The sequence below is a fragment of the Archocentrus centrarchus genome, chromosome 10, assembly GCF_007364275.1.
Source record: "Archocentrus centrarchus isolate MPI-CPG fArcCen1 chromosome 10, fArcCen1, whole genome shotgun sequence".
Taxonomy (NCBI): domain Eukaryota; kingdom Metazoa; phylum Chordata; class Actinopteri; order Cichliformes; family Cichlidae; genus Archocentrus; species Archocentrus centrarchus.
This window is the reverse complement of record NC_044355.1, coordinates 9,300,702-9,325,989: the sequence shown is the minus strand read 5'-3', so window position 1 is coordinate 9,325,989 and position 25,288 is coordinate 9,300,702. Positions and strand designations below refer to the sequence as shown.

At 40.6% G+C, this 25,288-nt stretch overlaps 2 protein-coding genes across 4 annotated transcripts in view; one reads left to right on the top strand and one right to left on the bottom strand.

Annotated features, from left to right (window-relative positions):
- Positions 1 to 1,274: 1,274 nt before the first annotated feature.
- mars2 (methionyl-tRNA synthetase 2, mitochondrial) lies at positions 1,275 to 5,547 on the top strand. The gene is made up of 3 exons (XM_030738991.1): positions 1,275 to 1,687; positions 2,291 to 2,625; positions 3,499 to 5,547. Exons 1-3 carry the CDS (start codon positions 1,420 to 1,422, stop codon positions 4,675 to 4,677), a joined length of 1,782 nt encoding a protein of 593 aa, XP_030594851.1. The 5' UTR covers positions 1,275 to 1,419; the 3' UTR covers positions 4,678 to 5,547.
- A 251-nt stretch (positions 5,548 to 5,798) lies between these two features.
- Positions 5,799 to 25,288, bottom strand: part of med12 (mediator complex subunit 12) — a 33,180-nt gene continuing 13,690 nt past the window's right edge. Inside the window, exons 17-43 of one of the 3 annotated variants that reach the window (XM_030738988.1) lie at positions 24,454 to 24,572; positions 22,696 to 22,839; positions 22,431 to 22,594; positions 21,572 to 21,706; positions 21,191 to 21,418; positions 20,944 to 21,088; positions 20,547 to 20,667; positions 19,027 to 19,137; positions 18,811 to 18,924; positions 18,542 to 18,678; positions 17,805 to 17,984; positions 17,172 to 17,243; positions 16,920 to 17,083; positions 16,631 to 16,792; positions 16,226 to 16,427; positions 14,487 to 14,596; positions 13,862 to 13,997; positions 12,872 to 13,021; positions 12,159 to 12,518; positions 11,912 to 12,059; positions 11,581 to 11,789; positions 11,326 to 11,400; positions 10,866 to 11,092; positions 10,469 to 10,634; positions 8,830 to 9,048; positions 6,035 to 6,116; positions 5,799 to 5,939 (exon numbers count right to left, since the gene is read on the bottom strand). In XM_030738988.1, coding sequence (XP_030594848.1) covers positions 5,902 to 5,939; positions 6,035 to 6,116; positions 8,830 to 9,048; positions 10,469 to 10,634; positions 10,866 to 11,092; positions 11,326 to 11,400; positions 11,581 to 11,789; positions 11,912 to 12,059; positions 12,159 to 12,518; positions 12,872 to 13,021; positions 13,862 to 13,997; positions 14,487 to 14,596; positions 16,226 to 16,427; positions 16,631 to 16,792; positions 16,920 to 17,083; positions 17,172 to 17,243; positions 17,805 to 17,984; positions 18,542 to 18,678; positions 18,811 to 18,924; positions 19,027 to 19,137; positions 20,547 to 20,667; positions 20,944 to 21,088; positions 21,191 to 21,418; positions 21,572 to 21,706; positions 22,431 to 22,594; positions 22,696 to 22,839; positions 24,454 to 24,572 — 4,118 coding nt within the window. In that variant the 3' untranslated portion in view covers positions 5,799 to 5,901. The remainder of the gene's footprint in view (positions 5,940 to 6,034; positions 6,117 to 8,829; positions 9,049 to 10,468; positions 10,635 to 10,865; positions 11,093 to 11,325; positions 11,401 to 11,580; positions 11,790 to 11,911; positions 12,060 to 12,158; positions 12,519 to 12,871; positions 13,022 to 13,861; positions 13,998 to 14,486; positions 14,597 to 16,225; positions 16,428 to 16,630; positions 16,793 to 16,919; positions 17,084 to 17,171; positions 17,244 to 17,804; positions 17,985 to 18,541; positions 18,679 to 18,810; positions 18,925 to 19,026; positions 19,138 to 20,546; positions 20,668 to 20,943; positions 21,089 to 21,190; positions 21,419 to 21,571; positions 21,707 to 22,430; positions 22,595 to 22,695; positions 22,840 to 24,453; positions 24,573 to 25,288) is intronic. The other 2 variants (XM_030738989.1, XM_030738990.1) reach the window with 2 other exon arrangements.

Below are 25,288 nucleotides of genomic sequence, written 5' to 3'. Positions count from 1 at the left end.
CATATATGCACATTTCACACCAGAATGCCCCAAGCTCTTATTGCGAAGAGAGAGACCGGAATAGATCTGGAAAAGGCGGGAGAGAGAGGCCTGGGATAAAAGGGCTTGACTCCTCCTTTTGCGGGAGTTATATTTGGAGTTCTAGTTGTTGTGAGTTTACCGAATAAAGCTGAGACTACATACCTGCTCGTGTCTCCTTCCACCGACTCCTACACCATACTAATTATAATAGATCCAGACAGAACAGGTGCGGACTGATTTCAGGTTGGTTTTTGTTTTTTCAAGGTAAATTTTCAATAATGTTTTCATTATTTCCACAGCACTTATAAGAATATGGGTTAGGTTATGTTTAGGTTGCCAGGTGCAGTACAACACCCCACTAGAGTTGGTGAAATGCTTCTCCATAGTGACGAATAAGTGAATTTTTTTCTCGATTAATATAAAATGAGCCACCTTTAGGCTCAGGAGCTGTGCCTCATCTCTGAAACCATTTTGGCATGTTTAGGAGCAGCAATGCAGGAGCAGCACAAAGGAGACAGGAAAAGGAGAAGGTGGTACAGGGCTTGAGGTGAAGTCATAAAATAAATGCGTGAAAACTTTTAATGTAAGGGTTAGGTGATGCTGTAATCAGAGCTGACAGCGTATGAGATATAATGTATACATCTTAGGGCTGGGCAATAAATCAATAACAATATATATCACAATAGACACGTGATCAATATCAATATCAGTTCTTCATTTGTTTTTATCATTTAAGGAACATCTCTAAGTTGAGACCATTTGTGTCACAGACTGAACTGCAGATGGTTTATTCATGCTTTTATTTCCTCCCTCTTAGCCTGTCTGTCAGGTTTTCCGATATGTGCCACCTCAATAGTAAACTCATTCCTAAGCCCTTGTCGCCATGTGAATAAAATAAACACACTGTTTTATTTTTATGTGCTCAAATTAACAACAAAATGGTCGATAAGTGGATTTGTTTTCTAGGCAAATAGTTTGTAGCATTTGTTGAAGCCATGTGGATGTGCGCGTGTCATCTCCCTGGTCTGTTTTTTCAATAAAGCTATTTAAAAAAAAAAAAATTAAACAAAACTCGTTCCTCCAAAATCCTTTTTTTTTTTTTTTTTTTTTTTTTACAAATATTTTTGCTTTTGCGTAGTTTAAATTTCCACGTTTGTTAGAAAATCAGTTGTAACGTTTAACAAAAGTAGCAACGTCGAAAGTACAACTCGCAATCTGATTGGTGGTTGATATTCAATGCCCAACGTGCAGCGTTTAACCGGAAGAAGCCTTACTTCACAAGGTTACGACAACAGCTAAAACTTATCTTATTCCAGTTTAACGCTAACGCTCTCTCCACCGCTTAGATTCAATATCGGTTTTGTTGGTCTTCATGTGGGCGTCATCTTGTATCCAACTATGAAGTTCCCTTATCTTTTTGCTACCAGAGCTGTTCTCAGATTCCAGCAAAGCCCGTTTTTATTACCGGTCCCAGCGCTCTGGACACATCCAAGGAGCGCCGCTTTGAGCACCCGGCTCTGCAAAGATGACAGGAGTTACTACATAACCACTCCCATCTTCTATGTCAACGCTTCACCTCATTTAGGACACCTGTACTCAGCTGTTTTAGCAGACTGCTTACACAGGTACAAACTACTGCAAGGATTCAACTCAAAGTTTGCAACAGGTAATTCCCCATTTATTGGAAATGTATGTTTGCACATTATCTATAGGTGTTACGGTCTTCATTAAATAGCATCTGGGGACTGGATAGGTACATCCTTGGAGGACAGGTCGCAAGGCTGCCGCAGAGCCAACACAGACAGAGAGACACTCACATTCACACCGAGTTAGACGCATCACTTAACCTAACCCCACGAACCGCATGTCTTTGGACTGTGGGAGGAAGCCATGCAGATACGAGGAGATCATGCAAGCTCCACACAGAAAGGTGTGGATTCAAGCTCAGGACCTTCTTGCTGTGGCAACAGAAAAGTGCTTACCACTGCTCACCATGCTGTCCAGCATTTTAAGCCTTAAATTAAAAACAACAGTGTAAACCAAAAATAAAGACAGAGTAGAAAAAAATATCGTGTTGGCATGTAAAACTAATTTTGCCTTTTTGAAAGCAAAATGTCCAAGAAGCTGTTGTTGCTTCAACTTCTTTATCAACTAAATGAGTATTTGTTTTCTGTTTTATATGATTATGAGTGGAATATATTTAAATTATTGCTAAAAAAAGACCAGTCGTGTTACATTTTTCTCCTTGTTATGGGTGTAATACATTTAGGCACTGATGAACATGGCTTGAAAATCCAACAAGCTGCTGAAGCTGCAGGAAAAGATCCCATGACCTTCTGCACGGATGTGTCGAAGCAGTTCAGACATCTCTTCGACAGCTGCAACATATCGTACACAGACTACATAAGAACCACTGAGCAGAGACACCATGAGGCTGTGGAGCATTTCTGGTCAGTGCTGTGGAACAAAGGGCTCATCTACAAGGGGAGTTACGAAGGCTGGTACTCCACACAAGATGAAAGCTTCCTTATGCCGTCTCAGGTCGGTGACGCTTTGGACTCATTAGGGAAGGAGATCAAAGTTTCGCTGGAGAGCGGACACAAGGTAATTTCAATCATACCTCAAACAGTTTGGAAAAAATATGCTTACTTAGACTTTTAGTCTTTAGTGTGTATTACATTTACTGAGCAAGGGATGGCTTACAAACAGTGTCACTGAGTTGCAGTATGGGGACTGTGATATCCATTATTTGGGGGCAAAAAATCTGGATATCCCACCCTTTGATGCTTTAATTTTGATAACTGGCTTTCTTTTAGGAGTAGATGAGGACATCAGCTCTCTAAAGCCGGGTAAATCCATGCAAATGCTGCAGAGTAAAAATGTCAAATTGCAGGTGTACTAGTATTTATGTCCTGAAATAAAAAGCAAGCAGCTTCAGTCTCTGAAAATGTTCTTTCCTAGTACTGCTGAAACCTTCAAAAAGGGCATTTGTATACAAGAGTTTAGCACTTATACAGAATATAACCTTACTCAGAATTATACTTTATTCTAATCACTGTCAAAGTATCAAAAAGATGAATATATGATGAGGCAGTTGATTACCATACAACACTTTAGTCAATCACCTGCCAAACAGTTGTTGACATGATCTCCATTTTCTTTTTTGTTCTGATGAAAGCTGAAAGGTTAGGTTGACATGGCAATAATAAATTAATAGGGCAACCCATAATAGGGTGACCCATATACCAAAAGGCTGCAGGGGTGTGGATTTGATTCCACCACAGACTATATCCTGCATGTCATTCTTGTCTGCTCTCTACTGCTCTGTCAAATAAAGGCTGAAAATGTGCCCAGAGTAAATTGTTAAATTGAGATTTGTGTTTCTAAGTTTTGTGCAAGTGCAACATTTTTACCTGTTTTCCCATTTTTAGTGTTTACACTAAGCTATTATCAAAGCTTCAAAAACATGTTTTGCAGGTGGAGTGGATGAAAGAGGAGAACTACATGTTTCGTCTGTCTGCGTTTCAGTCTCCGCTGCTTGACTGGCTCAGAGGAAATCCTCAGGTTGTACAGCCTGATCGTTTCCACCAGGTTGTACTTAAGTGGTTGCAGGAAGACCTTCCTGACCTGTCGGTATCCCGTCAGAGAAGTCGTCTTCAGTGGGGGATCCCAGTCCCAGGAGATGATGAGCAAACCATCTATGTATGGGTAGATGCTCTGGTGAATTACCTCACAGTAGCTGGCTATCCAGATAAACACAACCAATGGTGGCATGTGGCCCGCCATGTGATAGGAAAGGACATCCTAAAATTTCATGCCATCTACTGGCCAGCTTTTCTCCTCGGAGCTGGACTGCCACTTCCACGGGTGATTCATGTGCACTCCCACTGGACAGTAGGAGGAAAGAAGATGTCTAAAAGTTTGGGGAATGTGGTAAATCCACTTGACCGCTCACAAATATTTACAGCTGATGGTATGAGATACTTTCTACTGCGCCAGGGTGTTCCCGACTCAGACTGTGATTACACAGATAACAAAGTTGCCAAGCTGCTCAATGCAGAGCTTGCTGACTCTCTGGGTGGTCTGCTTAACCGCTGCACTGCCCCAGCCCTCAACCCAGCTCAGGTCTACCCCTCTTTCTGCTCTCAGTCCTTCCCCAGAGAACAAGGAGGCAGAGCTGTGGGTGAAGACTACCTCATGTTGGATGCTGTGAAAAATCTCCCAGCTGTGGTGGAGAAGCACTATGAGACTATGCATGTATACAAAGCTCTGGAGGCCATCAATGCCTGTGTGAGGCTCACTAATGGGTTTGTCCAGCGCCACGCACCCTGGAAGCTGGATAGGAAGGACAGTGAAGACCAGCGCTGGCTAGACACCATCATCCACATCTCTCTTGAGTGTCTGAGGATTTATGGCACACTTCTCCAGCCAGTTGTGCCGGAGACTTCTAACAAGTTGTTGTCAAGACTCGGGGTGCAACCACATGAGAGGAGCTCAACAGCCCTGAACTTCCTGCCAAGGTATCAGGGAATGGACTGTCCCTTTGAAGGAAGAGCACTAGGATCTGACTGCGGAGTGCTTTTCAGTCGCTTGGAAAATCAGAATGCAGATAAACAAAAGCCTATGAAAACAAAAAAGTCTGCAAATTTTAAATGAGGAAGGTTTTTTTTTTTTTAATGTAATCTAAAAACTCTAAGTTTCAACATGTCAGTTTTCACACACGCACTACAACCCTGAACTTTTGTGAGCGGTGCATGTGAGAACGCAATGATCTGACCCTGTCAGATCACTCGTTATCCTATCTTTAACCTACCACCTCATTAGTACAGAGTGTGACATCATATTTGGGCCTGTACGAGAGTAGTCCAGTGTATTCACCGCTTAGTGTCACGTATGCTGCCTTCTGCACACTATCCAGGCAGCTCATTTGCTAAAACCAAGCAAAGTATTTCCAGTAGTGAGAATACATCTGAAGACATTTCCTGTTGAGTGCTACATGTGAGAAAGGATTGATTCAAAAAATGTAGTTCCTGTGGAAAAAAAAAAAAATGCAGAGAAACAGCAAGTTATTAAGTAACTGAGTACTAGACAGTATCACTCACACTCTAACCTGAATGCAGCCATTTTTTTTTTTTTTTTCCTACCGTGGGATGTCAAACTGGTTTGAAGCTCTATTCTAACCATAATTGTCAACCTGAAGTGAAAATGAAAATACCTGTATGGAAATACAGGGCCTTTACACTTGGTTATTTGTGTTTCTCTTGTTGGAAATTGGTTTAAAACATATGAACTGTTACATATTTAGTAATTGTCTCTAAACAGTTCTTAGGTAAAAGAAAAAAAGTTACAATACTGGAAGGACACTTTGACTATCACTATAATCCCATGTTGTGTACACACCTCATCAGCTGTAAAAGTTGTCCATTCACCAGCAGGCAAAAGATCAAAACTTTCACTGCCAGGGTTTAAAAACAGGCAGCTGACACAAGTACGAGACATTAAAAACTGACATGATTTTTTTTAATGAGAAATACACGAAACTGAAAAAATTGTACAAATTGAAATAAAATAAAAAAAATTGCATTATTCTTATAATTTGTGGTATTTATTTTTTTAATACATAGGCTCCATCATTAACCATTACGTGTTTACTTCAGATAAGGATTGCTCCTTTGATAATCCATAATTACACAACTGACGTCAAGATATTTTGTGATTGTTGTCTCAGTGGTCAATATTGGATTTGGTTAATCTGTTTGGTGGTCCTTTGTGCCTTCAATAATTGTCCCTCCTAACTGCCTTCATGGGACTGGGACACATTCATTTCCCCTATTCACAGAGCCGGGCCTCCACACTGCACACCACTACGAACAAGCATGATCAGTAATAAGAGTTGGTGCCCTGTGATGGTTGTGTACCTGGAAAACAGAAGGGGATGGTTCATTATAAATGTGAAACAGTGGACACACATTAGAAATGGGAAAAGACGCTACTGAACAGCTTTTTGACTTACTTGATAGTTGTTGTTGCAGCTGTCTGACCAGAGCTGCAGTCTGCTGCTGCTGCTGAGTCTGCTGCATTCCCTGTCTTGGGAACTAAAAGAGAGATATTAATTAGAATACTGTTTTGCATCTTTTCCTAATTAAGCCATTTTAGATCAATTCCCTGCATTTAATGCACTAAATATCAAGAAGGCTTCAAACTTTTTTTTTTTGTAGGAAGTGATCCACCAGTGTGAAAACAGTCTTTTTCTGATCTTTTTTTTTTTTTTAATCTAGATCAGTGGTACCTTTTGAATTACTAGCTTACAATTTTGTTGTTTTAAAAATTCAAATTCAGACCACAAACCAAGATATTGGAAACGGCAGTATGGATTATCAGGGTTTTCCCTGCATAGATGAATTACTGGCTCCTACTATAGGAAGTTTTACCCAGTGCCAAACAAGACAAAGAGGAAATAAAAAACATTTGTATAAATTTCCAAATTTCATTAAAATTTGTGTGAGTGCTGTGTAGGTAAGTGAATGTATAGTCCAAAGTCCAAAAACTGATATTAAGAAGAGATATAGGTAAATATATAACTTGTAACTAATAATAAAAAGAGATTAAAAGAAGAGAACAGTTGTGCATAATTATAGACTAGAAAATAGAATTAGAGATGACAATAAAGGGGGTATTGGGGCAGGAGCTGAGAAGCTACACTATATTGCCAAAGGTCATGTGCCTTCATATGCCAATGAAGGTGTAATCCATAGCGTGTAATATGATGTCAGCCCACCCTTTACAGCTATAACAGCTTCAACTCTTCTGGGAAGGCTTTCCACATGGTTTGGACGGGAAGGCCTGGCTGGCAGTCTCCACTCTAATTCATGCCAAAGGTGGTTGAGGTCAGGTCTCTGTGCAGGCCAATCAAGATCTTCCACACCAAACTCACTCATCCATGTCTTTATGGTCCTTGCTTTGTACACTGGTGCGCAGTGATGCTGGAACAGGAAGGGGCCATCCCCAAATTGTTCCCACAAAGTTGGGGGCATGAAATTGCCCTAAATGTCCTGGTATGCTGAAGCATTAAGAGTTCCTTTCACTGGAACTAAGGGGCTGAGCCATACTCCTGAAAAACAACCCCACACCATAATCCCCCCTCCACCAAGCTTTACATTTGGCACAATGCAATCAGACTAGCACTGTTCTCCTGGTAACCGCCAAACCCAGACTTGTCCATTGGATTGTCAGATGGAAAAGAGTGATTTGCCACTCCACTGCGCTAGAGTCCAGTGGCAATGTGCTTTACTGTATCCAACGCTTTGCATTGCACTTGGTGATGTAAGGCTTGGATGCAGCTGCTTGGCCATGGAAACCCATTCCCTGAAGCTCTATGCACGCAGCTAATCTGATGGCCACGTGAAGTTTGGAGGTCTGTAGTAAGTGACTCTGCAGAAAGTTGGTGACCTCTGCACATCTGCTAGGCCTGCTCTGCCATTTTACTTGGCCTACCACTTTGGGAACAACAGGAACACAGCCACAATCGCTTCCACTCTGTTATAACAGCTGCCTGTGGACTACTTAGTAGCGAGGAAATTTCACAACTGGACTTGCTGCACAGGTGGCATCCTATCACGGTATCACGCTGGAATTCACTGAGCTCCTGACAGTGACCCATTTTTTTCACAAATTCTTTTGCTTGTAGAAGCAGTCTGCATGCCTAGGTGCTTGATTTTATACACCTGTGGCCATGGAAGTGATTGGAACACCTGAGTTTAAGGATTTGGATGAGTGACATCCCATTTGGAGTTGGATGAGTGAGTGAACCTTTGGCAATACAGTGTATATCTGTGATGACCTTGGACACAGGGAGCTGGTTCAGGATGATCCTTATTAAGGCTACTCATGATTGTTTAGAGGGGATCAGTATCAGCCAGGTCAGCAATGTTTCTGTTTCATGTTCAATAGATTAATCTTTATGGTGTATACATATACATTTCTACTTAACAAGACCAGTTAGCCGCGTTGGGTTGCCCCCACACCCTAAGGAGGAAGTTCCTGAGGGTCCCCAGAGTAACCAATTCTAAATTACACAGCAATTTGAACATCCTAGGTCCCGTTCTCGTATTATCTCTTTCACAAGATTTTCAGAAAAATTGACCCTTGACCTTGAGGTCAAGGTCACCAAGATTCAAACTCATCTGAGATGTTTTAGTAGCTGCATCTATGGTGTGAATTTGAACATCCTTGGTCACATTCTTCTTGAGTTATCACATTCACAAAGTTGAGTCCATGTCAGAAAGGATACAGTTCCTGTGAAAACAGCCCAGGCGGGTTGCCCACCAGGCAGGGGGACACCCCATCAGCCTTTTTAGGCTGAGGGGTAAAAACTGATCAATGATGTTTTGACAAAAGTAAATCTGTTATTTGCTGTTTAGCAAGACAATATCCATATTATGCTTAAATAATTGGAAAACACTGACTCTAGAATTATGGAAGAGCTTACTTAATCTAAATTAATAGAAAAACAAAAATCAAAACTCATTGGAGTCGCTCTCATCTAAAAACAACACCTTTTATCCCTTTTATAAATTACTTCTTATAACTCAACTAGTTATTAAGCTGCATAACAAGTAAAAGTTTCTTCAGCCATCAAATGAACTCCTACTCCTTCATTTTATCTCACCAAAACTAGAGACATTTGATTTCCCAAGGGCTGCAACATATGTAAATACAGACACATTTACGAACACCTGCCACTCCTAATACATAAATCCTGTGAAAACCTGGACTACTGAAAGCCACCATCACCTGGACCGGACCTACCATGGGTTGTTGCGGTGGCAGCGGCTGCATGCTCAGGCCCTGGTTCTGCGCCTGGCCTGGTGGAGGCACCGCCGACACCTGCTGCTGTTGCTGCTGTGGAACTTGCTGTTGAGGAGGAACCTGCTGTGGTTGGACCTGCTGCTGCTGCTGCTGCTGTTGTTGTTGCTGTTGTTGCTGCTGCTGCTGCTGTTGTTGTTGTTGTTGTTGTTGAACTTGTGCCTGATGCAGTTGGGAGGGGGGGGGAAACAGCAACAAGGAGGAAGGTGAATTCCAATAATACACTGTAATAGCTGAAAGACTTGACAGCAAAGCCCTTCAGAGCCTCTTGCAGACTGGACTTAATCTCAAAAGACGCAAGATTTAAATAAATTAACATATCTATGGTGCTTCTGCTAGAAGACAGAGCTAAGGAACCAATACCATCAATCTGAGGTAAGACTGATTTGTTGGGGAAAAGGAAAAAAAAAAAAACTGTATCCAACACCAGGAGTGAAACAATTAGCAGTGATAATGTGCTTAAGACTAAAGGTCAAGTTATCCAATACTGCTACATTTATAATGTAGAGAGGAAATGTTTTCTGTAGTTCAACGCCAGAAGAAGAACTTTAAAGGTGCTTATGTTTTTGCATGCTGTCGTGTATTTTTATCTTGATGACATCAGTATTTTATATCAATATTTTTATATCATGTATTGTTATATATATATTAATCACACACTCTAATTAATGGTCACATTATGTATTATTTGTCACCTATATTGTCACTCACACACTGGAGCACTGCATAGGTAGGTGGAAAAGGCCTGCTCTGCAGGCAACCTGGGATTTTTCCATTAAGTAATGCTAGCCCCCACCTTTGTGAGGAGCTTCACCTTTTACCCAGTGCACTTTTGACCCAGCTTCTCCCGAGGGGAGGGGCGAGTAGCCGGAGTGAATCCCGAGGGGAGGGGAGGAGGCACACCTGGACTTCGGAACGTGGGAAAGATGGGTTTTTTCTAGCCCCCCTGAGATCAATTCATAGAACTGTTGCTTAAAGGAGCATCTTAATATGTCCCCTCCCCTGATAACAGCTGCAGGAGGTGTGAGATTGGGCTATATAAGGGCATGGCAAACTTGGGAGGGAGCGCTCTTCTTTGCTCTTCCTCTCACCCGTGTTTGCAGCGGCTGCAGGCTCTCACTCCCGAGAGGGCTTCTGTTTTTATATTCTGTTAAACTCTGGACGTTTATTTCTTTGCTTTTCTACCACCTTATAACAGCACCAAGGCACTCACTCTCGGGAGGCTTTTTGCTTTCTTGCATTTTGTTTAACTTTTGCTATCTTGTATTTTGTTTAACTTTTTGATATCTCGAACTTTGTTTAACTTTGTGCTTCAATAAATCCTGGAAACGAAACCTGCTCATCTCCAGTGAGTTTCTGTGAAGTGTGGAGCTTTTCTCAAGGTGCATTTGCTCCCATTGGTCTCCCCTCCACCTGGTAAGAGCAACAGGGGGAGAGAGCCGCAAAAAAACCCGACAATGCCATGCGAAAGGTTTTAAGGCTGCGCCAGACAACTTTTTGTGTCTTTGGGACAATCTCTTGGAGACAACAAATATACTCAAACCGCTGCAAAGATCTGAATAACAACATATCAGTGACATACTCTGAGTGCCTGCTGTCTGAGGTACTGCTGCTGTGCTGCCTGTTGCTGCTGCTGCTGCTGTTCTGCCAACATCTGATTGGGCCTCATGCTTGGGTGGACAGCTTGGCCTCCCATGTGACTGAGACTGTGCATGATAGGATTCTGCTGGAGTTGCTGGTGGGCAAACCTGATGTGTACAAGCCAGAAAGAAAAAGGTGGGGGGGAAAAAAAAAAAAAAAAAAAAAGACAGACACACACACAGGCAACAATCCAGTGAGCATAACAAGGACAAAATGACACAAAACTTGCAATTTTAAATACAGCAAAAGTTATGAGAACAGTGTCAGCCTTCTGTAGTAAGACTTCAAAGTGCTATTAATTATCAAATTAGCAGATTTCCTTGCAACATAATACTGACCTCGGTGTGTTCTGTATACTCTGTTGGTAGCCTGGGGCCTGCTGGAGAACATACCCACTTGGCCTCTGTTGCATCTGCCTTAGAGGATCCACTACAGCAGGGTTGGCTCCAGGATGGGTGCCCTGGAAATTTTGGTTGCCATAGGAGGAAGGTACTATACCAACACTTTGGGATGGATGCTGCTGCATGCCCATGTGTGATGCGTATGTGTAGGGCTGAGGCACATTCTGAACAAACCGAGACATAATTAAAGCCAATAGAGAAGGATGAGATGACTGCTGATTTATTTCAGTAGATTTTTTAGGCAGATTTATGCAGTGAATTCAAACAAGACCAGGAAATCAATCAGACTTTTAAAATAAACAAGCTTTTAAAAAAAGTATTGAGCATTAGTGTGTATAAATAAATGGATGATATTTCACAAGAATAAATGTATTAGATCTCAGAAACACAGACTTACCTGAGATGCTTGCATTGTAGTATATTGTTGGTTCGGTGGCATTTGTCTAATCTGCTGCCCCATCATGCTTTGATTCTGAAAACATAAATGAAAAAAGTCAGTTTCCTCTACTATAAATACAAGATTCAAGGTTCAGAATTTAAACTGCAATCAAACACAAACTATCTAATTCTGCTTCAGCTTACTAATTAGTAAGGTGCCACAACTATTCTTAACTAGAAAGTGTTGCATGACATGTCAGAGGTATCAACTCACCAGTCTGACCTGCAGTTGCTGTCGCAGCATCTGGCTTTGTGGCATGGGGGTAGGCTTATAATTCATTTGGTACTGTTTGTCCGGTACCATCATACCACCCATGTTTCCTGGGATGCCGGGCATCATGGTTGGATAGCTAGCCCGAGCGGGCATTTTGTTCACTGGCTGGTTGCGGGTAGGTCTGTATGGAGGATCTAAACCTGGACCTCCTGTGGAAAAACAAATAGGTTTTTAAGTCTCAATCCCAGATGTTTCAGCCGTGGTAAATCTTCTGGGGTGCTACACCAGCTTAAGTAATAATGATGAGAATATCCTGCAGTTACTATCTGACCTGTGAGCTGACCTGGAGGTAGAGGCTGGCTCTGTGTGAATATAGTCTGATTCGGATAAGGTAGCCTGCCATATGGAGGGTTCTGCATCAACTCTGGTCCCATATTAGGCACATAGGTCACAGCGCCTGCTGTTCGGTTCATATAGTCCTAGTCACAGAGGAAAAAGCACTTTTAAGTTTGGAAATCAATGTGTAAATTATGCCAATTATACTTTATTGTAAAAAATCAATTGGAGGGATAACAGACCTCTGTTTTGGCAGAAGGAGTTTTCTTTTTCTTGGATTTCTTCTTGTTGGAGTCAGATGGTACAGTGGGTACATTCTTCTCTGGCTTCACGGTGTCCATCATCTTCTCCGGTTCTTGTGATACAGGTGTCAGGGGCTCCTCCTCTTCAGGGGGTAGGGGGAGTGATTCCAAGTAATAGCTACGTGGTTTGGGCTTCAGGTGGGTGTGATAAAGGAGGAATCGCTGCTGCTCCTCAAATTTAGTGACCTTACGGTCCACACGTACAGTACCAAACCAGCCCCAGGAGAGAGGGGCAGAGTGTTTCAGACCCTCAAAAACATCCCACGGAGAAATCTTTTGTTTGGTAGATACTTGAAGACCCTGAGAGATCAGAGAAGGAACAAACTTGCTAAACTCAAAATCAGCAAGTTAGCGGCAGTTTATTGCAGTTTTCTTAATGAACAGCAACATAAAGCAAGCCTGATGGTTTTTACTTTCTAACATATACTTTATCCTTGAGGCAAGGTGATCTGGTTTTCCTGTGAATTCTTTATCTTTACAAGCTGTAGTTTTTCATCCCAGTTCTCGTCTAAGTACTACATACTGTGCCAAGAAGTAAACACTGTGTACATCTAATTTTATGAACCTAATATAAGTAATGTATAGTAAAACTAAAGACATTTCTATTTGACAAGTAAAAACAGGTTTGACTGAACATATGATAAAGTGTTCACCTCCTTCTCAAAGCCAGCAATCTTGTTGCCCTTTGTGTCTATCAGCGAGCCCTGAGGTTCACAGGTTATGACATCACGGGTTTGCTTGGGCAGCGGCAGAAGCTGGCGAACCTTTTCCAAACTTTCTGACTGCCGATCTCCAAGCTCTTTCTGTGGCAATAAAACAGATGGAGCGTAATGATTGTAACAACGTGAATACAACTTTACACGGTCAAAGTTTTTCTCACCTTATGTCTATATGAGCACATAAAAAAAGACAAAATTATCAAGATTGCTGCAGCTATAATTAACCATGACCTTTTAGTTTTGCAAGTATACAAGCTTTTTGCACTCTAGGTGAAAACCACTTGCTTCACTTTTGTCACCCTGATACATGTGGTTGGTCTCATTTTTAACTTGAATTCAAGAGGTTATTTTGGCAGGGAGTATTTTTACAGATGAAGCTATAACCTTTATTATCTGGCAAGTTTACTGCTGTAATACACGCTTATTACTTATAAGGAAGACAAAAAGTTACAATTATGTACTTAATTACTAAAACACGGATGATATATTGACATTTCTGTTTTGACACTGAATATATTTACTTTGGTATTTATTTACTATTTGTAAAAAACTTTAGTAGTAATTTAATAGTCCTGACAAGTTAGCTGAAAATACAATGTGGAAAAAAGAGAAATAGATATATTTGAATACAGATTAATGAATAAATACAATAAAATGGGAAAGAAAAGGGTGAGTTAAGAGAAAACTAAATAAAATTACAAAAAAGGCAAATGAAACTCAAGTTTCATTTAAGTCAAATTTAAGAAACTGTCTTGATTTTTTTAATGACGTGTTTCATGAGTTTTATGGAATTCTTGTTTACCGAGTGACTCATTTCTTTTTCTATTTTTGGTCCTTCATATTAAAGGGATAATATTACAAATGGCAAGTACTACACACAGTTACAAAATCCTGGCGCAAGTGAGAAAGGTGTGCTTATCTTACCCTGAGCTTCTTAACCAGGTTCATGTACGCTCTCTTATTTTCTTCCATGCTGCCCTGAGAGATGCTGGACATGTCAGCAGCCAGTGTGCCATTAATCAGTACACTCAACATGTCCAGTACTGTTGTGAAGAGCTCGCTGTTGGAAAGAAGCAAAATTAAGAGCCAATTAGATAAAGTGTCCAGCAGGAATGCGCTACTAGTCAAAAGGTAATTAAATTATAAAAAAAATTATTCATAATACTATTTCTTATTAAAAATATATATATATGCCTGGGAGCCAAACGGTGGCGGTAATGCACTACCATCATACAACTAGACCTCGGACCAATAAAACAAAACTCCACAGTCTGCTCTTGCAAAGCACAATATTACCATAGCTGTTAAGAAGTTCTGAAAAATAAATCAAAACAAAATGTCTCTGACAGGTAAAGCGAGCACATCACATGTCTACCACAACTATACAGGTCATTTGGTAGCAGCTGCAGTGGTGTAAACGTCCAAAAATACTCATAGTTGCCACAGAATAAAGATAATTTTTGCTTGAAAAGCCCGTTCCTAGTGTCCAGTTTAAGGAATGTGCATATATCACTTTTTAAATAGGGGTTGCTTTGACGTGAACACTTACTTATTGGACTGCATGTCCACTGTGCCGCTGCTGATGATGTCAAGGAGCAGTACCGCCCACTCAGTGGTCTGCTGGGTGCTGCGCTGCACCGTGTCAAACATGCCACCAACCTTATTGAGATAAGGGGGGGAAAAAAAGCTCATGAAGTATTTAATCAAGTCTAATGGTGGATTTTAAATAGTACTGCAGTAATGATTGAAATGATTTTCATGCTATTATCATTTTTTCAGAATCAGTTCAGTTTTTGTACAAAAATTTTTGCGTATTAAATGAAGCAATACATAATTTTACCTCCACACTATGACATTTTTGTTTGAGACAGATTTTGAAGTACATAGAGATTGGTCAAAATTTCACTTTCGCTTTTGTACATTTTTAGAGCTCTTTTTAACCACTATAACTTCACAAGTCCAGGAAATAACCACATGAACTATAACATAGTTACCTCACCCACTGATGGACGGAGGGAGGTTATGTTTTCGGCTGCGGTCTGTTTGTTCATTAGTTTTTTTAAGAGGATGCTATTAGTGTACATCAACTGAATACAATATATTCAGACTATATATGCCATTATCTGTTCATGTGGATCTCATTTTTTAACAATAAAAATATACAATCATATTTTACAGTTTTTAAAAGCCAATACAATAAATTTCTCATCTTTATGATCTTGTAATTTATCATGGAGTATGACATCATTGAGTAGTATCTCCTCCAGCGTAGTATCGACACATGTAGAGGTACGCACTCTACTGAGTGCTCTTCTAGTTTTTTAAGTAAAACTGCAACAATTTAATGTCTATCATGTAGAGGAATAGAAACAAGCACAGATACCCTGGATGCGTTATCTGTTTTCTCAGAATAAACTCGAAACACAGTGGATACGCTTTCGAGTGTCTCACAACTAGGGACGTGTGCGACTAGTTGATTAGACAACTAGCTATTGTCATTTGTCGGTACCAGACGTTCTAGCTGTTTAATCTAATTATTAAGATTTTAATTGATGCCCAGTGCGGGTAAATTGTTGTCCTAAATGTTATGTAGCCATATGTCACCACATGGAGCTGCAGCCCTGACATCACTGTGGAAAAACGTCATAACTCTGTTAAACTAGGCCTGAAATTTTTGTTAGGCCTATTATTGTTGGTTATTATAAAGGTGAAAGAATGAGATCGTGGATACAAGTGGCAGAAGCCACCCTTTCTCCGAGGGGTGGCTGGGCTCTCCCTTAGAGACGGGGTAAGGAGTTAAGTCATTTGGGAAGGGCTCAGAGTAGGAGTCAGTTGAAGTGGCTGCCTCCTGGGTGAAGCGTTCCGGGCATGTTCTGCTGGAAGGAAGCCCCCGGGGTAGACCCAGGACACGCTGGAGAGATTATATCTCACAGGCTGGCCTGGGAACGCCTCGGTGTCTCTCCCCTCATTAAGCAGTTATTACAACCATGTGGTATAAGCGTCTGGTCAAAACTAGTTAAAGCATATGAAAAGTCTCATTTGTTACCTACATGTTAATACCAGGCTCATTTTCTACCTTGACTACTCTTGTGGCAAAATACTTTTCTATTAGATTATTTAATATAATTAGCGAACTACAACTAAAAATCTACATGAACAAGTTGTACCCACAACGGTCATACGACAAGGTGGATAATTTTGCTATCTTTTTCATCTGATTTAATTAATGCAATTCTTTAATTGTTTTGGTTTTTTTTTAACCCGCTGGCTGTTTTAAGAAATGCTTACAAGATTCAGTCGTAGCTTCAGAGCCTCATGCATCATTTGCTTTGCCTTGCAGTCATCTTGGTACTGGTCTTCTCTGCAGTTGGTGACAATCTGCTGCACCTGGCTGTAGAGGGAGGTGAGGAGGCCTTCTCTCTGTTCATCCTGCCCCTTTAAGCAGGTCAGGACCAAAGACAGGAATGGTTGCTGGCTCAGCAGAGACATACTGTGAAAGGAAAACAAATTCCACTTGATGAAAAAAGAAATCATGTTCCACTAGTGGGCAGATTGAGTTTTTGGAGATTTCATAACATGTGTAAGTGGCACAAAATGAAAATGTCCTTCCTGCCAAACATTTCTTTCTGAGGATCCAGATCAGATAAAATCTAACTGGTTCTAACAACAAAGAAATGTGAGTTTGCCACATACCTTTTCTGTTTCTGCCTGTCTCTCTCCTTACGTGAGGAAGAGCCGAGGTGCTGTCCTTTCTCCAGCTCCTCTCCTGCTGCCTTCAGCACATGGCCCTGGACTGAGGTGGGCAGCTTGGCTATCAACGGAGCCACGAGCCAAACACCTGATCGCTCTGATGAGCTGCAGATAATAAATGTTAGAGGTCAGCATCAATGAATTCAAACAGGGTCAAGTCTTCACCTTATAAATAAATTTCAATGTACAAATAAAAGCACATAAAATTTTAATAGGACCTGAAGAGGCACACCTTAAAATGGGCTTCATCTTGCTTGTGGTGCTGTTGTTATTGGATGCAGAGCCTCCTTGCACTGCTGCACCATTCCCTGAGGGGTTATTAGAGTTCATCTCTGCTGATTTCTGGAACACCTCTATAGTGGCCTTGGCTATGTTCTCCAAGAGAGAGTAGAGTTCCTAAAGGAAAACAAATAAGAAAATGATCTGATATGTCTAAAAACAAAAACTCCACTCTTGTATTTTTTTTCCTAGACAGATGACTCACATTGTTGGTGCTCTGTTTGATCATCAGCTGCAGCTCCAGAGATGACTGTCTCATTGTCCATTGGTCCATATTCTGCATCAGGGCAAGGATTACTGTTAAATTTTATTCTTTTGATAAATATTAACAACCTGTCATGAACAAATTATGCACAGTTGGGGCATTATTAATACATGTCCTAAACCAGTGGTGTCAACATGTCAGACTTTTTGCCTTTATAGATTCACTGATTTGTAGTACATATATAATAGGACACATTGGTAATATTATAAACAGCCTAAGATACCTTTTTAAAAGGCAGCAAAGAATGATCATAATAATATTTTAAGAGGTATGTGTTTATATTAAAACAGAGGTATGCTGTTCTGTAACTGTTTTGCTGGTCAAATTTAAACGTGGCCCAGGAACTAAAATGAGTTTGACACTCCTGCCTTAAAGCCCTAATTTAGCCAGAAGAGGGCAGCAACACTCCACCAATCAGCTCAACCACAGATGACTGTAGGTGAATTAAAAATGTCAAAGTTAACACACTTGTTCTTAACACCAAACAATGTTTAATGTCTCATCTGAACCAAAAGCAGATTATTCAGATGGAACTAAAACACAATGTGAGTGACTTTTTTTTTTTTTCTCTACCTGGAGGATGCGTTTGATACGCTGCCTCTGAGGGTTGTCACCATCATCGCTGTCCAGCTGGCGGTGAGGATAACAAATAAGCTGCAGCAGCCGTTGGGCTTGAATGTTTACCAGCACCGGGTCCTGGAGGGCACTGCTGTCCTCAGACAGTGACTTCAGGCAGCGTTCTCCAACCCATTCCTGAAAAAGGAGGAAAGCAGGGAAAAGTGGCAAAGTGGGAAATGTCAGCAACTTCAGTGATCCCCGTGTTCAAGTTCAAGTATCAAGATAAACTCAGTCATGCAAAACAAGCATGACTAAAGCTGGGTAGGTGGTGATGAAAACAGGGTAATGGGTCAATTCTTATGAAATAGAGCTGCACATGGAGGAGCCTTGCTGATTGAAAAATGTTTTTGAAGTTTCACGAGGCCTCAGAGCAAGCCCAGACCTCTGAGCTACTGAACTGCCAGCTCTCCTTCTAGCCTTCATTTCTAAGTGACATCTGGTGCAGATGGCTTTGGCTTACTAAATTTATAAGAAGGTCAGAAGAACAAAATTCGAAAGGTCATAGTTATTATTTCCTGTCTCACAAAAAAAAAAAAATTGCAGCAATAACAATATACATGAAAAGAAATGGTGTGTGCTCAAGTGCTCACAGTAAAAATCAATCTTCATTGACCAGAGCAGCTTCATTTTTAGCCATTCCACCTCATACTGACAGCTGACTATATTCACACCATTTTAACTCATTTCCTCACCTGCTGGCAGATGGTCTTCAAAACATACTTTGCATATACATCCAAGCTGGCTGTTTCAATCGAAACATTGCGTCCCTCTGATATGTCGTCGAGGCCTGCGGGGTGCGACAGCCCTGAGCCTCTTAACTCAGCGTCACCTGCAACGAGGAAGCGGTAGAAGCAATCAGTAAACATTTAGCCAACTGATTATGCTCATGTTTGAAACCCCAATTTTTACATGATGCGCTCCATAAGCTTTAAATGATGTAAGGGGAATAAAATATTCATACCAAGCATAAACACAGCTTTGAGGACAGCAAATACAGCTCCAACAACTATGCTGTTCTGAGAAGCAGCAAGAAGGTGGCGATCACAAGACGACCGGATACCAACTGAAGCCTTCTCTGCAAAGTTATGACGCCAGTTTAAGACAAAAAGTCACACTTCTTTCATTAAAAACAAATGCGGCGAAAGAACTGTGAGACATTTGTAGGTATGTTCACTACCTGACTTCACACCATCTTGGGGCACGGGGTTGCGCTGTGGTGTCTTGAAAAGATGCAGCAGAATTCTGCAGGTCAGTCTGGCTCCTGGCTCAGAGTCTTGTTCACTGCAGGCTGAAGTCACAGATCAAAACATATGCACTGATTAACACTGAGTTCCTTCACATCGCATTAGGGAGGTTCACTTTTTTTTTTTTACCCTTTTTTCAGATTGACTACACAATCCACTACATCAAAGTCACAAAACTAAATTTAAACCCTGTCCTAGATAGGCTTCTCATCAGACAGGATAAAGAGGAATTTTCATAGAGCTGTTGTTGTGAAACAGGGAGTGAGAACAAAGCATTTACTACAAGTGAGAGCTGTTGGCATTTGGCATGTGTAGCAGCGTTATAACATGGGCCAAACCAACCAAACGGCATGGCTGAATGAGGCTTTGTCTCCACTCTGGGAGGAAAAAGAGATTAACAGCAAGGAGAGAGGCACTTTTCTGGCAAAAGCACAAACTGCACTGAGGCTTTGTGGACCCAGATCAAATCCGTCACGTTTACTCTCCCCTTTGATAGAACTAATGCATTATAAAGCTGGATATTCCTTCCTGTGAGCCAGGCTGAAATGTACTGCTCACTCATTTATAGAATGCCTAATGCCTGTGAGATTATATATAGATGCTTGGAAGGAAAGTGGTATAAAGTAAAGCTAAAAGAAAAATGTAAGCGAGGGATTTAGTGGACAAATAGGCTTACATTAAAGAATATTTAAAAGAAATGACTCCCAGATGAGGGCACTTGGAATAACAGTGTAAAAAATACAGTAAATATACAACTGAACACCACATGCTGTGACTAAGACTCTGTGAAAAGCAGCAAACCTGCAGTGATTACCAAATAAATGGTTTGCTAATAATAACTACCTAAAATAGAGAGAAAATGGATAAAAAGTTAAAATAAATAACTCAAATAGATACATAGTTAAAATGAATGGGGGATTAGTGAATGAAGGGCTCAAATAGACAGTTAAAAGCACTGGATGTATGAGGATGTTACACTCTCCAAGAGAAGCTGCAATAGTAGCTAAAATGAGCCCAGAACAATCAAGTGTTGGAGAAAATTTGGTACACAACACTGTAACCAGACATTTTTGATTAAATATTTTGGAAGGAGACATTTGAGGGACATATGAGTATTTAAAACATGTATTGCACTAAAATTTCATATAAAATTCAAATTCGGTGCTTTTGAGTTTAATAAAGGAAGGAAATAATGATAGAGCTAAACAACGTCTTTTAGGAATATTGATGAAAAGCTAAACAACAAATTGTTACTTTAACAATTTCACAATCAGTACACCCTCACTAAAACTATAAAAACAAGCTGGCAAAAAAACATCAAGCTTCTGTGGATTTCCTGTTTCAGTACAATTGCAAACTTGACCAATCGAACCAAGGCTCTAGGCAACTGGCCACTAATATTTGCACCCATTTGGCATAAAACATTTCTGTCATGGGATTTAAAAACCGTTACCTGCATTGAGGAGGGAAGGAATGGCAACACAGCGAACCAGGTCTTCAAGGAGCAAGCACTGTCTGGCAATGAGAATGGCTACGAAGGTTGCCAGAGAATCGTGGAAGGACAAATCGCTAACCTGAAGGACACAAGTGTAAGAGATCAACTTTAAAATGCTCTGTGAAACCATATTCTTCTGTAATTTAGAAAACAACCAAATAGTATGCAACTTAGAAAAAAAACTGGCTCACAGGGATTACTTAACATACACTAACCTCCTAATTTGAATTTTTGGATTTGTTTAACATGAGCCTCTACCATTTTAACAATTAATGTATGAAAGAAAATGGGCAAAAAACACAACAGATCCACTTTAAAGTGTAGCATAAAGAGTCAAGGAGAAACTCCAGCTTACATCAACATTACACAGCAAGTCATTGAAGCCACAGTTGCCATTGTTAGAGGAGCAGCAAAGAGCCTTGAGAATGCCGAGCCACTCAGCACTCAGGGAGCGACAATACGCTGTCAGCTCTGCACACAAGATCCCAATATCGTTCACCCTGAAAGCACATTAAATGGCATGAAACACAAGTCCAACAAAAGGGTTCAGAGGTGCAGCAATCGGAGTCCTTCACCAGTGTAGCACAGCAAGAGTAACACACCTCTCTGGGTCTCGGTGGTCCACGCACACGTCCATTAGCACATTACAGACGAAGCTGTAGCGGTTGGCTGCGCTGTCATTCAGGATTTTGCCCACCATAGAGTGATTGAAGTTGTTGGCTGATGGGTTGGCTATAGCTTCCATCATGAACATAGGATCCCAAAGCATGTTGGAATCTGACGGGTCGATATTGCAGTAGATGGAGTTTTTCACTTTAGAGCAAAACTCACTGTGGTCAAACAAGGGGGGAAAAAAAGACAATTAAGATTATGTTGCACTGACCACTAAAAGATTTTCAGGATGGCTGATGTACTGTATGTGATCCGACTGATTTGACACATTCTTTGCATTCTACATATTTATACAAGCTGCTTTTTCTTACCTATCTCGTATCTCACCAAACTTATTCTTAAGGTGACTGCAAGAGGTGCAGAGATCATACAGGTAGGCCAGGATGCAGCGCTCAGCAGAGGAACAGTCTGCTGGGTTCACACCAGACTTCACCACAATGCGCAACCTGTGAATACAATGAAAATGATCTTAGAAGATACATGGAAACGCATACATAGAAAAAGAAAAACATTCTTCAGCATTATCTTTTTTTTGCTGAGGGGATGAGATACAACACTCATTTCTGTAAGTCAGTTTAGTATAAAAACTGAAAACAAAGGGAAACCGCTATTGCTACTCTGACCAAATGTAACAAGATCCACTTAAAACCTACTAATAAAAACACTACCGTAAAAACAATATGTGGGTCCTGTTGGCCTGCATCATTAAAAATCGAGAAATTGTCTGGAACATAAACCCTCTGAACATTTGTTTTCACACAAGAATAGAAAGTTATTACTCTGGTAATAACTGAGCTTTAGAGGTGCAATTAAAAGGCTTTTGTTAAGTATTTTACGGTACACAGCATTCAGGAATCAAATGCACCGTCAGCATCCCTGCAATATAAAGATCCTAATTAATGTCCAGTGAATGAGTTTCTGGATGAGTGCGAACCAACAACAATTCTTTAAATCTATAATGACTAAATGCTTTTACTACTTTAATTACAAATTTAACTGACACCTTAAACCGGCAAACATCCCTTTGAAGGCGGGATGAAATCTCTTTTCAGTTTATCGAGCAGAAAAGATGACAACTCACAGACTTAGGCCACCAAACGCAATTTAAACAAGTCTTTGCACATTGGTATGAGAGCTGTTGTCAAACATTAAAATCTGTAAGTGACATACCCATCGAAAACCTGTGCTGTCTGCTCAGGATTGAGGATGAGGCAGGAGTGGTACCTCCTCAGCACAGCTACAATACACAGACACAGGCTGGTGGTGTAGCTCCCCACCAGGCTGGATGACTTTAGCAGCAGCTCGGCTTCCACCAGACTCAACTCATTCAGAAGCTGCAAAAGACAGTCAGTGGATGTTAACAAACAATGCTGAGTTAAAGAGGGGGGGGGTTAACTAGGTTTACGCGTGTAAAATGTGATCAAAGTGTCAGTACCTGAACAGCAAAATCTATGAGGCCACTAATGTTAAGGGAGTACTCCATGAGGTCAAAGATGAACTGAATGTGCTGGACGAGAGGCAGGTGATAGGACATCCCTAAGGCAAAGCTGGTGATCTGTTCCAACACATTTCTGGACACCTGCACACAAAATACCAGCTGTGAAAATGAATACAAAAACAACCAAAAGGAAGGCTGAAAACAAGAGGAGCATGACTGTCATTATTTGATGAATTTTAAGTGTGTGTATTTAAAAATAAATTATTATGGTAAACAGACAAACTTGGTTTAATTACCAGCAAAAGAGGCAAACTAATAAACGCTCAAAGTTTCTTACAAAGAGTCCGATGAAAGAAAGAAGACTGATCTGTCACATCTGAAGCTATAGTCCAAGTGTGATTGGTTTGGCTTATAGTAAAGACCAAAAGATGGGGAAAACTGCCAGTCTGGCTCTTTATAAAATGAAGGAAAAAAAAAAAAAAGCTTAATGTTCAAGAGACATGTGGATGGAATCAATCTTCTTACCCCCTCAATCTTCAAAAAAGCAAATAAGCATATTTCGATTCCTTTAATACAAATATGGACGCCGGCTCCGCCGTAATAGTGGTGGAAAGTTATTCTCGTGTATTAAACTGAAAAGCCCAAAACACTATGAGACAACTTCTGGCTTCTTGAGACTTTTGAAATCTGTATTAGCCCCAAGCAGACTTAAGTCCAAGACTGATGTTCATTTGAAAGTACATAAAAAGCCAAATGAAATTTTCAAAATGTTTTATATATTTTATAATGTGTTGGCTAATACTGAGAGCACGTTACCATTCAGGATTGACTACATTCTCGCTTATTTATAATTTAAATACATTACATTCTGATGCATTTTCAGCGAACGGCAATCTCAGGGGCTGAAAATGAAACCAAAGCTACTTTCGGCTGCTCCTTTATTCACAAGGGGTCGCAGCAGAGATAGCTGCATGTTTGATTTGGCAGAGTTTTTATGCTGGATGCCCTTCCTGACGCAACCCCAAAGGGATTTGTGTCTCCTGGAAAGCGCTAGAAACTCCAGTTCCTGGTGCAGTCTCCATAGATTGCCATTTTAATACATGAGTGTTTAAAAGAATGTTTTAGACATGAATCAAAAACCAGTTTTGGCATCTACAGCCAACTTTTTCCTTTACAACAGTGGGAGAACTTTTTTAATAACTTGGTAATTTTGACTTTGTTAAAGCCTCATATCAGGTCAGGGGGTGTGGGCTCTTTGATCGGTGTTCAGACACAAGCAGCTGTAGATTACAGTTCTCTGCTAGTTCTCACCTGTATTTATCAGAGTTGCTGAACTGGACCTCTCTGCATTATTTGTAGTGTTAGTGCTTCTCTGATGAATTATCAGAGAAAATCATGTGTTCTGCTGATTGGTACAACTTTCCAGGAAGTTTGTGCTTCAGCTTTGAGGAGTGAAATTATAATATTTTGTTTGTTTCTTTCACACAAATTGGCAGGTATTTGTGGTTGCGAGATGGAACCATGCTTACTACGGTTGCACCTTGCCTGGCACCCTCTCGACTAAATATTGCCCCAAAAGGTCAAAACTCAAGAGACTAAAATGCTAACACAGAGGCCTCAAAATGCAGTGTACAGAAACCAACCGATGACATGTTGGCCAAGACTATATTTTATATATACACACTCAGGTTTTCAGGTTACAGTTCCTGAAAGCTGCCTCACTGGAAACATTCAAAATGTCATTCCTTGTCTAACCTGGGAGGTGACCTGGTGCTGGTCAAAGTGGGAGAGGTGCTGGAATTTGGAGAAGATATCCTCTGCAGTGGGAAAGGCCTCTGGCTTACTCCTCTTCCTTTTTTGTCCTTCCTCCCCTCCTGTGTATGTAGAGAAATAAAGAAGAAGAAAAAAGAATGAGAGGAAGCAGAAACTCATTGCTGGTCAGCGGTATTCTTCCCAGTCTGCCAAACAGGCCAGCCATGAAATCTAGTTAAGCCAGTGGAGTGTTATCTTACTTCCAGCCTCCTTCGAAGCTTCACTGTAAAAGACATTGCCATGGAGGCACTTTAACGAAAAGGAAAGGGGTACTTTTCATTTAAGAGATACATAGTTGTGAAATGAAGGTCATCACAAGCTCAGAAATTTGCCACAAAACATTCTAGTATATGCAATTATTACTACGAAAACCTTAAATCAGCCTAATAAGGTCACGTGTATTTGAGATAAAGTGGCTGTGAACAGATGAAAGCTATTAGCATAGAAATTGGGTGGAAAGAAGATTGAGTGATGTAACCCCCTGAGGGTTCATAGAGAAAGGGAAAAAAGGGGTTGTTCTTTTAAGGGCAGAAGAAAGGCATTACAAATGTAAAGTACACAAAGAGAAGAATTCTTAGTCGGATAACAGTTGGAATGGCCACAGTGGGAAAACAAGCAATTACGCTACATTTGAAAAATGGTTTACAAACACCCAAACATGATAAAGCTTCTGCTTTCCACGCTGCTTTCAGGCAAAACATTATCTTTCATTTGATAAACATGGATTATTCTGCAGAGAGATGCAGGGAAAAAAAACTCAGTCAACAAATTGGGGAAC